Raw genomic sequence first — 13,374 nt, 5'->3', positions numbered from 1 at the left:
CCTGGCAGGACGAGCAACTGGGGCCCACGCTTTCAGAGCTGGAAGGTGAGGGGCTGCGGCCAGGGGACTGTCTAGGGTGGGCTTCCCAGACTGGGGTTCCCTTCAAGGCACTGAGGGCTCTTCTGTCATTGTAAGTCATGCGAAATCAGCCCCGGGGTGACCCTTTCTCTGTGTCCTGCGCTCCAGACCCACGGCAGACGCAGCTGGCTCCAGAGACAAAGGGAAGGCTGGCTTCGTGGCTACAGCGAGTCCAGGCGCTCTTTCAGACCCCTGTGCGGGAGCTACGGCCATTGTCATCCGCCTCAGCCCCTGCAGAGCTGGAGGACATCCCAGCAGAGGCCTCAGCTCTGAGGCAAGGACCCAAGCTGGAGCCCCAGGAGCCCTCAGGCCTGGTGCGCAGAGCAACTGCCGTGATGGTACCAGGCCTTACAGAGCCAGAGCCATGTCCAGACCCCATGAGCCCCTGGGACATCCCAGGAGTGGTTTCAGCCCCGGTGCCAGGCCCCGAGCTGGAGCCCCATGAGCCCTTGGTCCCGGGTCCCGTGGCACCTGCAGGAATGGCACCGGGACTGGCAGAGCCAGAGGCGGACCCGGAGCCCACCCGCGCCTGTGTCGCCATCACCCGGCACGTGTGGAGGAAGGAGGAGTGGACCATTCTGGCATTTCCCCATGGCCTGGTGGCCGAGCAGCTGACCCTGATCTGTGCGGTGAGCTGAGCGGGCTCTCAGGGTCGGGGGTGGGCCTTCCCTGTGTCACGGGCTGCCCCAGACCTGCCGTCCCTGACGTGGACTCCTGTGATCTGGGCCCATGTCCCAGCTTCCCCCCAGACTCACCATGTGCCCTGAAAGACTCTCCTCGCCCCCAAGCCCTCACTGACCACACGGGGACAATAGGGCCGGCCCTTAGGGATCCTTGCAGACCAATGATTTGGAGCGGAGGGAAGGTGGGCAGGGCCTGGCCGGGCTGGGAGGGGCAGGGCAGGGGAGGGGTGCTCAGGGAGGTGCTGCCAGGGCCTTAGGTCCTCGGGCCATTGGCCTGGCAGGCTTCCACAGCCTCCACACTTCAGAGGCCCCTGCCATGGACTGACTGTGGGAGACACTGACACCAACAAAGGCTCTGGGTGGAGTTGTTTTGGGGGAAACTGCACCTGAGTGGGTAGTGGGGTCCACGGGGTGGCAGATGCCCCAGTTTGGGCAGGCGTGAGCTGCCTTTTGTTGCAGGGAGGAGGTGAGTGAGGGTGCCTGTGAGCAAAGCCCCTCTGTTCCCCACCACTGGGTGCCTCAGTGGACAGGGTCTGAAGTCCGGATGGCCACGAGGCTCACAGCACGTCCTCAGCTGCCTGGGCTCCAGCTCTGACCGGTGACCCTGCCTGGGAACAGGGGCACCAGGGGCACAGCTGGATGACCCTCCCTTGTGATCCCCAGGGGCTGTACGACAGGATGGACTTTGCGGAATTTAACAGTTACTTACGGAACCAGCCACAGATGGGAGACATTGAGCGCCTGGCTCTCACCACGTATAGGACGTATAGGGTCCTCAGGGAATTTGATGCCTTGGTTAAGTTGGTCACCACCACCTGCCTCGGGACCCCGAGCATGATGGCCTCGGACAGGGCCGAAGTGGTTAGGTTCTGGATCTGGGTGGCCATGGTATGTCATGGGATGCCCCCGGGGTCCCCTCCTTGGCCAGCTCTCAGAATGGGTGCCTGTGGTCTGCCCTGCACAGTCCCTGGGCCCCTCCTGCCAGGGGTGTGCAGACCTGCACTCACAGGTCCCAAGGGGGGGACAGCCATCCCTGGCCCCTTCCTTGGGTTGAGCTACAGTCCTCCACCCAGGAGGGCTGCTCAGCAGGTAGTAGGTGTGCTGGGCTCCCTGGATGTCTGTCTCCTTAAGGACAGGAGTTCATGGGGGGACAGAGTAGAGAAGCAGGCCACGCTCTCAGCTCTGTCTTCCGTCCCAGGGGAGTCTGAACCTCAGGAACTACACTGCCCTCCATGCCATTGTCTTGGCCCTGCAGAGCCCTGCTATTCATCGTCTGGAAAGCACCTGGGGACATGTTTCCTGGTGGGTACTCCTGTCCCTGGAACCAGGGCACCTGAGTGGACAGGGACACACCGACATCTGGCAGTGTTCCCTCAGTTGGCTGGGACTTCCTGGGAGGTGGCGGAGCTTAAGGACAGGGATGGCAGGCTCTTGGGGCCCCCTGTGGGTTAGGCCACGGGTACCCCTGCAGTAATCAGTTTCCTGCAATGTCAAGTGTGGGTTGAAGCCCACTGGAGATCTTGAGCTTGTGCTCTGCAGCAGGAGGTCTCTGCCCCAAGGACAGCGACCTCGCCCAAAGCAGATTCGCCCCTGGGGAGAACTGGGAATGGAGGCCCTGGGTGGAAACATGAAGCCCCCTCCACAGGCCATGGATTCCCCAGGGCTCAGGGCCGTGGTGGAAAGCCTCCTGCAGGCTAGTGGGCCTTCTAGGATCTCCAGGAAATGGGGTCGGTCCCGAGGCTCTCCACCTGCTGGCCATGTATCTACCTCCTCCTCTCCTCTCCCCTTAGTGTCTGCCTGATGGTATATGAAGACCTGAAAACACAGGACAACTGGGTTCACAGGAAGCGGCTGTTCAAGGTAAATGGAGGTCTGGAAGGGAGGGGTCCTCGGGGCAAGTCCCCTTCCGTGCTGTGGCACAGCTTTGGGAAGGACTCCAGGTGTGCGGGGTGAGAGGGGGGAGCTGATGGAGGTAGGGTTCCCCAGGCCCCCAAGGGCCTCATCTGTCTCCCTCCCTGGCTCCACTTTACTGGGGGCCTGGCATCCATCAACCATGGACTGGTTGTGGGAGGCCACGTGGGAGGGGAGCATGAGCACCTGAGTGTCCTGGACCTTGCAGGAGCTGGAGTCCATATTGAGGGCAAGGCAGCGGGGCCGCATGGGACCCGAGGAGAGGAGGACAAAGGTGAGAGAGGCGTGGCCAGGTTCGGGGCTGTGGGGGCAACCCTGCACCTGCTCCTGGTGCCACCAGCCCTGAGCTGCCAGCACTGGGGTGACCAGGAGGAGGGCGAGAGCAGCTGGGTACAGGGGGAAGTTGGAGGACAGGAGCAGGGACCACAGGGCCTGGGATTGGCCAAAAGCCAGCCCTGGGAGGGCCCAGGAGGGGAGAGCTGGGCGAAGGGAGGTGGGGAGGCAGCACAGGGTGGTCCAAGGTAGCTGGGGGCTGCGGATGTGGGGTTCAGGGGAGGCTCTGTGGGCGCCCCTGAGGCAGGCAGGGACTCATCACCTCCCCAACCCGGTGCACAGGACGTGGTCCCCTACCTTGGACTGATCCTGGACGATTCCATAGACAAACACCTGGAATATGAGGATGTGAGTGAGCCCAGAGGGGCACAGGGGGGTAGGATGGTGAGCTTTAGAGAGGAGAGAGCCCCCAGTGAGCCCAGACCTCTCAGCACCGGGCCTCCCACACTCCTGAGTCCCCCCTCCACCCCAAGAGCAGGGCTTCTTGGAGAGGACTGCCAGAAGGACCGGCTTAAGCCCCGGTCCTGGCCCCAGGGCAGGTGGGGCTGAGGGCTCCAGGGGGCAGCATCTGGGCAGGACTGGCCTCCTCCTCAGGCCCTGCCCAGGGGGAGGGATGCTGCTCCTTCAGGGCAGGAAGCACATCAGGGGGCTGGCAGTGCCTTCCCACCGGAGGCCTCAGCTCCCCAGTGCAGTCCCTGCTTCTCGGTAGCCCCGAGCCTGGGCCAGGTCTGGGTGCTGTTTCTGGGCAGGACAGCCTTGGAGGCCCTGGTGGGCCTCCAACTTGAGAAAGGGTGAGGATGTTCCGGCCTTGTTCTGGGCTCAGGGGGCTGTTTCTGATGCACTTTGGTTTCCTTCCTGCCATCAAGACCCCCTGGGCAGGACCCTGTCCAGCCCATCCTCTGGGCCTAATGTGTCTTGAGAAAGTTAAGACACCCAGATCTCATGACACTCAAGGCTTTGTCAGGTGGGGGATGGGGTGTGGCATCAAGGCCAACTTCCTGGAGGAGGAGCTGGAGACCCAACTGTCAGAACAGGCAGGGCTGGATGGCATTGGAGGGAAGGCGGGTTCCCATGAGCAAAGATCCGGGACCATCATAGTGCCCCACTCCTCACACACCTCCTTCTCTGTACCCTGTTCTTTCTTTGCCCCAGTTCCCTGTCATCCAAAGTGAGATCACCATGCAGAGGAAGCTGGCCAAGGTGTATGACCTGGAGCCTGATGAGCGCTTCCGGTGCTTTGCCCAGGCCGTGGAGCCCCTGGATGAGGAGGAGAGGTGAGGCCGGCCAGAGTCAGGTGTGGGCTGCAGCTGCCGGGAGGCTCTGGGAGAAGGGCCCCCTGACATGTGGCTCCAGGGGTTCACAGGTGTCCCTCTGTCCTGCAGCTACAGCCTGTCCTGCCAGCTGGAGCCCCCAGGCCAGGGGGCCGGCAGAAAGTGACTATTCTTCAGGCCCCACAAGATGTAAATTTACCAGCCGGCCAGGGCCAGGTGAGTTTCTGGGCTGGGGCGATCGGCAGGGGGTGGTGGGCTGCTCCTCAGCCTCAGGGAAGCTTCAGGCCATGTGGGGTGTGGGGGCGTCCTAAAGACAGGTGGGGCTGGGGTCCCAGCTCCACGGCCGACCAGGCCTGTCAGACTGAAGGGTGTTTCCCCTCCCCCTCCGGGACCCAGCCTCCTCCTCTGTAAGTAGGTGACGCTCAGGAGCCTTCCCGTGACAGGGACCCCCCGGGTGCTGGTGATGGACAGGACCCTCCGCACAGGGCCCGGAGCCCAGAGGGCAGTGGGGACGGGGTGGAAGCAGGATAATGGGGGGAACCCGGGATAACCTGCCTCTTCTGATCACCCGTGTGTGGCCCTGTAGCTGCTGTCATCGGGCCCGCGGCCCTGCTGGTGTCCTGGCTGCATGTGGAGGAGAGCTGCTTCCCCTTCGGGCAGGCGGCCCCTGGCGCCCCAGGACCCCAGTCTGCTTGCTGCTCCTCCTCCTCCCGCTGCTCATCCTGAGCCTCTGCTGGGGCAGCTGCTCTGGCACCTCCTCCGTCGGCCGACTTCGGCATCTCCCCGGGCTGCCGCTGCCTCCTCAAGGGCCTGTACGTAGCCCCTGCCAACCTGGCCGCCTTCGTGCTGTGTCCTACCCTCTGCTCGTGGCCCGCTGGACAAAGGCGAGCCACCCCACCGTGTGGAGGGTTTTCCCCTTAGAGTAGGTGGTCTCCCGCCGTGACGCCAAACAGCTGCCTGGGTGCCATCAGCCACCGAGTCGTAGCCACAATGGTCCAGAAAGAGCTGGGGCCCGTCCTCACCATGGCCAGCCTTTCCCAGGATGGACACAGAGACGGCGCAGTGCTGCATGGGACCACCGCCCCCTGGGTGCCCAGCGGAGGCATCCGAGGCTGCAAGGGTGGCCGGCTGACGCAGGGTCCCAGGACATGCTCCCAGCGGAGCCCTTGTGCAACTCCCTCCCCTAATCCCTGAGAAATAGCCTCCCCAGGCACAGTGTGGTCTGGGTGTTGTGTCTGAGGTTAATGGTTCCTGGGGGTTGGGGTCATCCCTGTGCAGAATGTAATAAATGATGAACGGATCGCCACCACACTGCTCTTTCTTCTCAAAGCTCTGCCCCTCCTGCAGACATCGTGTGCCCCAGCCCACTGCACCCCCAGCCCTCAAACTCTATGACGCAGGGGGGCCCTGACCTCCACCAGGTTTCCCTCTATCCTCTGTTCTCCCCCCATAAGGTGCTCAGGAAGAACGGGGCGCACTAAGCCCCAGGCTGGCACACCTTGACAGCACTGGGGAGGGCTGTTCAAACAGAAAGTGAACCTTATTTCCTGTCACCTATAGATTATGATCAGACACAGAAACTTGCTGATTAGAAGCCCCAGGGTGTCTCTTCAGGTCTTGAACACCACTGCAGACGTACCCAAGTAGATCCCACGGCTGCAGGGCACCAGTCTAGCACTGTCCCATTTAATGAGACACAGCTGCTCCACACATTCCAGAAAATTCCTTTTCAAAAAACGCTGAACTTGGTCTCTCAAAGCACCTCCAAGAGGTGCACTCCTTACATTGGGGGGCTTTCTGTGAGCCCAATTTCTCCACACTTCACACCTCAGAGCACCCCCCAAAGCTCCCAGGTCCCCAGTCCTCCCCCATGGTGCCCCTCAGCCATCCATCCCCAGGCCAGGCTGCTGAGCGGCCTGACGTCTGTGACAAAAGGCTCGGGAGGCTGAGCAGAGGCACTTGGCTCTGGTCTCCCCATAACACTCCCCAAGGGCTCTCGGGATGTGTTCACCCACCCAGGAGAGGAGGCCTGGCCTGGAGGGGAGTTCCACGATCAGCACAAACATCCCCTTGGGGGTGCTCCAGGCTGGAGACAAGTCTCCAGGTCTTATGCTGCAGGTGAAGCCTCAGACCGAGAATAGGGAAGCAAGGAATTCATGCTGTGTGGCAGGTCAAGTACAAGCCTCTAGAACTCCCCCTAAAGTATATATTCCAGGAGAGATTACACACTGATGTCACCACCAAGGATTTGAAAGATGTAGGGGTTGTGATTTCCACATACCCTTATTCAAGTCCTCATTTGGCCCACTGAGAAAACAGATGAATCTTGGAGATGACAGTGCATGATTGTGGCTTCCATCCTACACTAGATCCAGATGCAAAAGCACTTGGCTGCGCTGTGTGACCTGGAGCACGACGAGCAATTCATGTCGTTTTTCCAAGCAATGGAGCCCCTGGATGAGGACGAGAGGTGAGGCACAGCAGGTGTGCTGTGTGGGCTCCAGCAACTGGGGAAGGAGCTTGGATTTGAACCCCTGGTGGTCTCTCTCTAGGACAAGCACATTTCATTCCCAGAAAGTATATCGGGGTAAGGGCGAGACCTCCCTGAATGGCCACAGCAGCTGTCCTACCTTCCCTTTCTTTCATTTTTTTTGTTTTGGATCTGAAATCATACCTTTTATTTACTCAGAGAGTGAGTGGTGTTGGTTCCCTATGTCTCAGTTCTCCACAGGGTAATGCCGTGAGAGGCAAAAACACCCTATGAACACACTGGGGTTTGCACCACAAGGAAGGAATTCTGAAATCATGAAACTTGGAGCTTACATTGATAGCTGGCACTTTGGTCCATTTGCATTTCTGGAGATGGAAATAGAGATGTTTGCTCTGGAATGTAAACAGATCCTCACTCCGGAAGAGAAGGAAAGGTCTCCTCTATCGCTTAAATAACCTGGAGTGTAAACGTAAGGCTCTAGGGAGAGAGGAAACTTTCTATCTGTCTCGTGGGCTCTGTCTTTTGGATCCTTATGCAGTCATATTTAACCCAGATACCAAAGCTGTTTGCTAAGAAAGTCCTGACCATACAGAAATGTAACAATATTCATGAAGCATTGTTTCCTGACAAGTATACGTTCTGCAGTGAGCATCTATGAAATGGGAAATGTGATTCTGCGGTTATGTCACTAGTCTCATTTCTTCGTGCTTTGTGCGGCTCCAGCTGAGGGTGATTTTGGTGTTTAAAGATGAGCAAACCAGCTGCTTCCTCAGGTACTTAACTGAGGAAACAGTGCTCTACTGCGGTTACGTAAGGAAAGCCTGCGAGGTTTATTAAGATTCACGTAGGTCTCTTTTTCCTGAGAAATTAGAAGTGTAATTTTGTCAATTAAAACCACAGTGAGATATCACTTCACACCAGTTAGGATGGCCAACACCCAAAAGATAAACAACAACAAATATTGGTGACGATGTGGAGAAAGGGGAACCCTCCTACACTGTTGGTGGGAATGTAAATTAGTTCAACCACTGTGGAAAGCAATATGGAGGTTACTCAAAAAACTAAAAATAGACTTACCATTTGACCCAGGAATTACACTCCTAGGAATTTACCATAAGAATGCAGCAGCCCAGTTTGACAAAGACATATGCACCCCTATGTTTGTCGTAGCATTATTTACAATAGCCAGGAAATGGAAGCAACCCAAGTATCCATCAGTAGATGAATGGATAAAGAAGATGTGGTACATATACACAATGGAATATTTTTCAGCCGTAAGAAGAAAACAAATCCTACCATTTGCAACAACATGGATGGAGCTAGAGGGTATTATGCTCAGTGAAATAAGCCAAGCGGAGAAAGAGAAATACCAAATGATTTCACTCATCTGTGGAATATAAGAACAAAGGAAAAACTGAAGGAACAAAACAGCAGCAGACTCACAGAACCCAAGAATGGACTAACAGGTACCAAAGGGAAAGGGACTGGGGAGGATGGGTTGGTAGGGAGGGATAAGGGAGGGGGGAGAAGAAAGGGGGTATTATGATTAGCATGCATAATGGGGGGGGGGGGGGGAAGGGGAGGGCTGTGCAACACAGAGAAGACAAGTAGTGATTCTACAACATTTTGCGATGCTGATGACAGTGACTGTAAAGGGGTTTGTGAGGGGGACCTGGTATAGGGGAGAGCCTAGTAAACATAATATTCTTCATGTAATTGTAGATTAAGGATAACAAAAAAGAAAAAGTAAGAAAAGGGGGATTACTCCCTGATAGGATAAAACTAACTGTAAATCAACGATTAATGCATGCTTTAAATATCCTTAATTTTGATCATTTAAAGGGTGTCAGATGATCAGCTATGGAAGTACATTTTTCTGATAATATTTCTTTCTCTTAAAAAAAAAAAAAGCAGTTCCTGTGTGGTGACCTCCAATAAGTTCTTCACAATGGTATAAAGGGCATATCAAAGTGTGGGCAAAGGGTCTGTTTGTGTTTATACAGAGGATCAAAGCCCAATTTGGTCACCCAGAAAACGAAATAAGATACGATATGAAGAAGAAGTTTCAACATCAACATACTCTGGAAGAGTCATTCCAGAAGATGATCATAAAAAAATGTCAACAAAGATCCTGGCGCTGTTGCAGTTGTAGCTGCATTCATCCCACCGGTTCCTGGACTTGCCATTGGAATGAAGGGGGAGATATCTAAGCTGGCCTGTGCATACAGTAAAATAACAAACTTGACTGGATCTATACTGTTGGAACTCAGCCAAGAATTAGGAGAAGTGCAAGTTGCAGCGCTCCAAAATCTTGAGACTACAGACTATCTACTGTTAAAAGAACATATGGGATGTGAACAGTTCCCAGGAATGTGTTGTTTTAAATTGTCTGATTTTTCTCAAACTATTCAAATTCAGTTAGACAATATCCATCATATCATAGATAAGTTTTCACAAACGCTTAGGGTGCCTAACTGGTTTACTTGGTTTCACTGGAGATGGCTGGTAATTGTAGGTCTGCTTTGGTTATGTAACTGTATTCCTATTATGTAAATGTGTGAGCGCAATTTAATTAGTAGTTTAAAACCTATGCATGCTTAAGTTACTCTACAAGAAGATATGTCAAAGAAATAACCAATCTTCCCATGTTTTCTGCCGCCTGCTACTTCTATAGCTTTTCTTCTTCCTTCCTAATTACAACCCTTAAATAGAATTCGTGCCTCATATCGAATTTACCGAGTATCATAACTCCTCCAAGTGGTAAAGATACCTCAAGACAAATGCTGGGCATAAAACCCACAGGGCATAAATCTGCAAAGAAGTAAAAAGCTAACCTTTTCAAACAATATGGCCTCTCTCTCACTTACCAACTTAACATTTCCCTGTATGGCCCCGGAAGATGACTGGTTAGCCAGAGACAGGTAAGATTCCTCAAGGGAGGAACAACCTAAGACAGGCACAGTCGCAGGGGGGTCATCAGGTGAGAAATTGGGGAGCAGCAGAGGTGAGGCTTAGAACCTCGCCCCCCTTGTTCTGAGAGAAATCTTCCCCATACGTGGATGTTTTATTGCCCTTGTCTAGCGTGGATTAACACATAGGCTACAGGCACACACCTGATCATCTACATTTGCTCTCTTACAACACTAAACTATGTTTTCTACCTTTATCTCGTATCTACCTACCACTTCAGCATTTTATTAAAAATAATAATAATAAAGAGAGAAATGTGATATCCACATATAAATCAAATGAATATTCATACTTGAACTGACTGTTTATAGTTCATAATGCATGAGCAAAACCGAAAGCTTCTGTGATGACTGCCCCTGTAATGTTCACCATGTAACTTATTCACTATGTAAGAATTTGTTCTCCATGTAAGAACTTGTTCGTTAAGCTTCAAAAGATTGGAGACTGACGAAAATTAGGCTTGGGGTGGATTAATGATTGTGCATTGAGCATTGACCCCCCTATACAGAATTTTATTGTTGTCAACAACCATCTGATCAATAAATATGAGAGATGCCCTCACACACACAAAAAACATATATATATATATACACGCACTTCCAATTGTAAAATAAATAAGTAACCGGGATGTAATGTATAGCATAAGGAATATAGTCAAAATATTGTAACAACTTGGTATGGTGATAGCTGGTACCTAGAATTATCATGTATATAAATGTTGAATCACTGTGTTGTACACCTGAAACTAATGTAATACTGTGTGTCAACTACCCTTCAATAAAAAAAATGAAAAAAATTAAAAAAAAATAAAAAATCAAACGAATATTCATATCTGACCTGATTGTTTGTAGTTCATAATGCGTGATCAAAACTGAAAGTTTCTGTGATGACTGCCCTTGTACTGTTCACCATGTAAGAACTTGTTCGTTGTGCTTCAGAAGATCGGAGACTGATGAGAATTAGGCTTGGGGTGGATTAATGATTGGGCATTGAGTCCCCTGTACAGAATTTTATTGTTGTTAACTGTTAACAACCATTTGATCAATAAATATGAGAGATGCCCTCTCAAAAAAAAAAAAGAGAATGAACTAACAGTTAACAAAGGGAAAGGGACTGGGGAGGGTTGGGGGAAAGGGAGGGATAAGGGGGAGAAAGGGGCATTATGATTAGCACACACAATGTAGTGGGGGGTGGGGGGAACAAGGGAAAGGCAGTAAACACAGAGAAGACAAGTAATGATTCTATGGCATCTTATACACTGATGGACAGTGACTGTAATGGGGTATGTGGGGGGACTTAATAAAAGGGGGAGTCTAGTAACCATAATATTGTTCAAGTAATTGTACATTAATGATACCAAAATAGAAAAAATAAATAAACTTAAAAAAAATAAAGACAGTCTAATAAAATAATTACTCTTACCACTTTCCCAAATGCTGATTAATACCTTAGAACACTTTCAATTCTCCTACCCTTCCTGACTTTTATTACTGTTATCATGCACTTTAATTCTACATGGTCTGATCTCCATGAGAGCTCACTCTAGAACTCACAGACTAACATTCACCTCTCTTCATAAATTGCCTTGTCCTTTCCTCTTCGTTTCTCCCTACATTGCCGGTTTTCAACTTGGGGTTACTTTCCTTTGGACTTAAGAACTCATTCTAGTAGTTCTTCTAATTCAAGGCTGCCAACTTTGAAGTGTCTCACTTTAACTTTTTCTTAAAACATCTTTGTGGTTAATACTGCTGATGGGTATAGAATTGTGGTTTGACATGAAAATTTCTTGGGGCATTTTAAAAATGGTGCTCTGTTGATGTATCTACCTTATGCATATATGTTTAGACATCACCTGTCAGCCTTTTTCTTGCTTATTTGGCCTCTGATTTCCCTGAAGTCTGTTACGTTAATTCTGGTTTTTCTATCATACTGTAACCCCTTATGGTTTATACAGTGTAGATATTGTGCTTAGGGAATCTTAACTGCATGTGTGGATTGCTGTCCTTCAACAGCGGGGAGCATGCTGTGTATTTTCACCTGTGGTATCAATTCCTTACCCCACATTCCCTCTGCTCCTCTTTCAGTCACATCCCACTTCTCCTTCCACTCTGTCCTGACATCTCCAGTATTGTTCACACAGCGTTTTGGTTGAGATATTGGTTCTTCAAATGTCTTGCCATTCAGGAACCCAGCCTTTGCTGGGATCAATCACTTCTTAAATAAACTTCTTAATTTAAGTTCTAACATAAACACAAAACATAGCCTTAATTTGGAACACAGCAGAGCTCTTTCACAATGAGGAGAAAAACATTTCCTTCCTCATACAGAGAAACACAGAGAGGAGAAAATGACAACCTGGATCACACTAAGATATATTATGAGCTGGTTTTTATCAAAGTTCACCAGTGAGATAGAGCAGTGGAAAGCCTGAGTGGGAGAGACTCAAATTACCTGCATCTGCTAAAGGACATCAAGCCAAATTAGGTAAATAATTTCATCCAATAAAACAAAGTACTGAAAGCCCACTAGAAAAATATGGCCAAAGCTAGAACAGACATTAGATAAAAGAGGATAAGCAAATAACTGAAGTGTTTTTAAAAAGCTTTCTACCCTGTTTAATTTCAGGGAAATGCTAATAAAAGTTGCGATGAGCTGTTTTAAGACAGAAATCAGGTTAGATGAATGAAAAAATACCAGGAATACCACATGCTCCTCAGGTTCTGGAACAATCAGATCATTCATGTAGGGCTAGTGAGAAGTTAAATTGGTAGAACCTCTTTGGAAAACAGCCGGCATCTACTAAGGCTGTGTACACACCTACAGTGGTCCCTGCACACAAACATCCCCAATATTGTGCACCTGTTTGGTCCCAACAACCAGAGTCAAAATCACTGTTCTAGAAACTAACCAAATGCTCATGAATAGGGAATGGATATACACAGTGCTCTCTGCAGCCCCTGGGACCCCACACAGCAATCAGAATTTACAAATAATTACTGACAGAGGAAGAATCTCCCACATCAATTGTTGAGACACAGACAGATGCAGACACAGCCCATGGATGTACAAGGATTCCGATTTTTCTATATCCCTGCCAACACTTCTTTTTATAATAGCCATTCTACATGAGGAGTGATTATATATTGGTTTTGATTTACAGTTCTCTGATTATTAGTAATGTTGAACATCTCTTCATGTGAATCTTTCCCATTTCTCTGTCTTTAAAGAAGTATCCAAGTTCTTAGCTCATGTTCCAATTCTTTTCCCTCCTGAGTTGTACAAATTACTTACATATTTTGGATATTACCCCTTATCAGATACACCATTTTCAAGTATTTTCCCCAATCTGTAGGTTGCTTTTCCATTTGATTATTTCTTTTGCAGTACAGAGCTCTTTAGTTTTATGCAGCCCCTCATTTGTTTTTGTTTGTTACCTGTGCTTTGGAGCATCTGACCTAAAGTGATCAGCAGATTCAATATTGTCCCCACAAATATCACAATGATTATTTTACAAAAATATTTTTAAAAAACCTAAGATTCAGATGGAACCACAAAACACCCAGAAGAGATAAACAATCTTGAGAAAGAAGACAATGGGAGGAACCACATTTCCTGACTGCAAACTATATTACAAGTT

At 50.5% G+C, this 13,374-nt stretch overlaps 1 protein-coding gene and 1 long non-coding RNA gene across 3 annotated transcripts in view; one reads left to right on the top strand and one right to left on the bottom strand.

Annotated features, from left to right (window-relative positions):
• LOC130680073 (uncharacterized) overlaps window positions 1-13,374 on the bottom strand; it is a 195,579-nt gene that overhangs the window by 127,716 nt on the left and 54,489 nt on the right. The gene's annotated exons all lie outside the window — the stretch shown is intronic.
• Window positions 7-5,105, top strand: LOC130680071 (uncharacterized). Its single transcript, XM_057490082.1, has 4 exons — window positions 7-707; window positions 4,158-4,279; window positions 4,388-4,492; window positions 4,863-5,105. Exons 1-3 carry the CDS (start codon window positions 138-140, stop codon window positions 4,440-4,442), a joined length of 747 nt encoding a protein of 248 aa, XP_057346065.1. The 5' UTR covers window positions 7-137; the 3' UTR covers window positions 4,443-4,492; window positions 4,863-5,105.

The sequence above is a fragment of the Manis pentadactyla genome, chromosome 12 (genome assembly GCF_030020395.1).
Source record: "Manis pentadactyla isolate mManPen7 chromosome 12, mManPen7.hap1, whole genome shotgun sequence".
Lineage (NCBI taxonomy): Eukaryota > Metazoa > Chordata > Mammalia > Pholidota > Manidae > Manis > Manis pentadactyla.
The sequence above is the reverse complement of the archived record's forward strand: the minus strand, read 5'-3'. Positions and strand labels throughout refer to the sequence as shown.

Excerpts from the sequence above, each read along its gene's own strand:
- LOC130680071 (XM_057490082.1), top strand. The coding sequence starts at position 138 with ATGCGAAATCAGCCCCGGGGTGACCCTTTCTCTGTGTCCTGCGCTCCA. Across the intron at positions 708-4,157 it reads AGCTGACCCTGATCTGTGCG|TTCCCTGTCATCCAAAGTGA; the intron begins GTGAGCTGAGCG and ends TCTTTGCCCCAG. Across the intron at positions 4,280-4,387 it reads CCCCTGGATGAGGAGGAGAG|CTACAGCCTGTCCTGCCAGC; the intron begins GTGAGGCCGGCC and ends TCTGTCCTGCAG.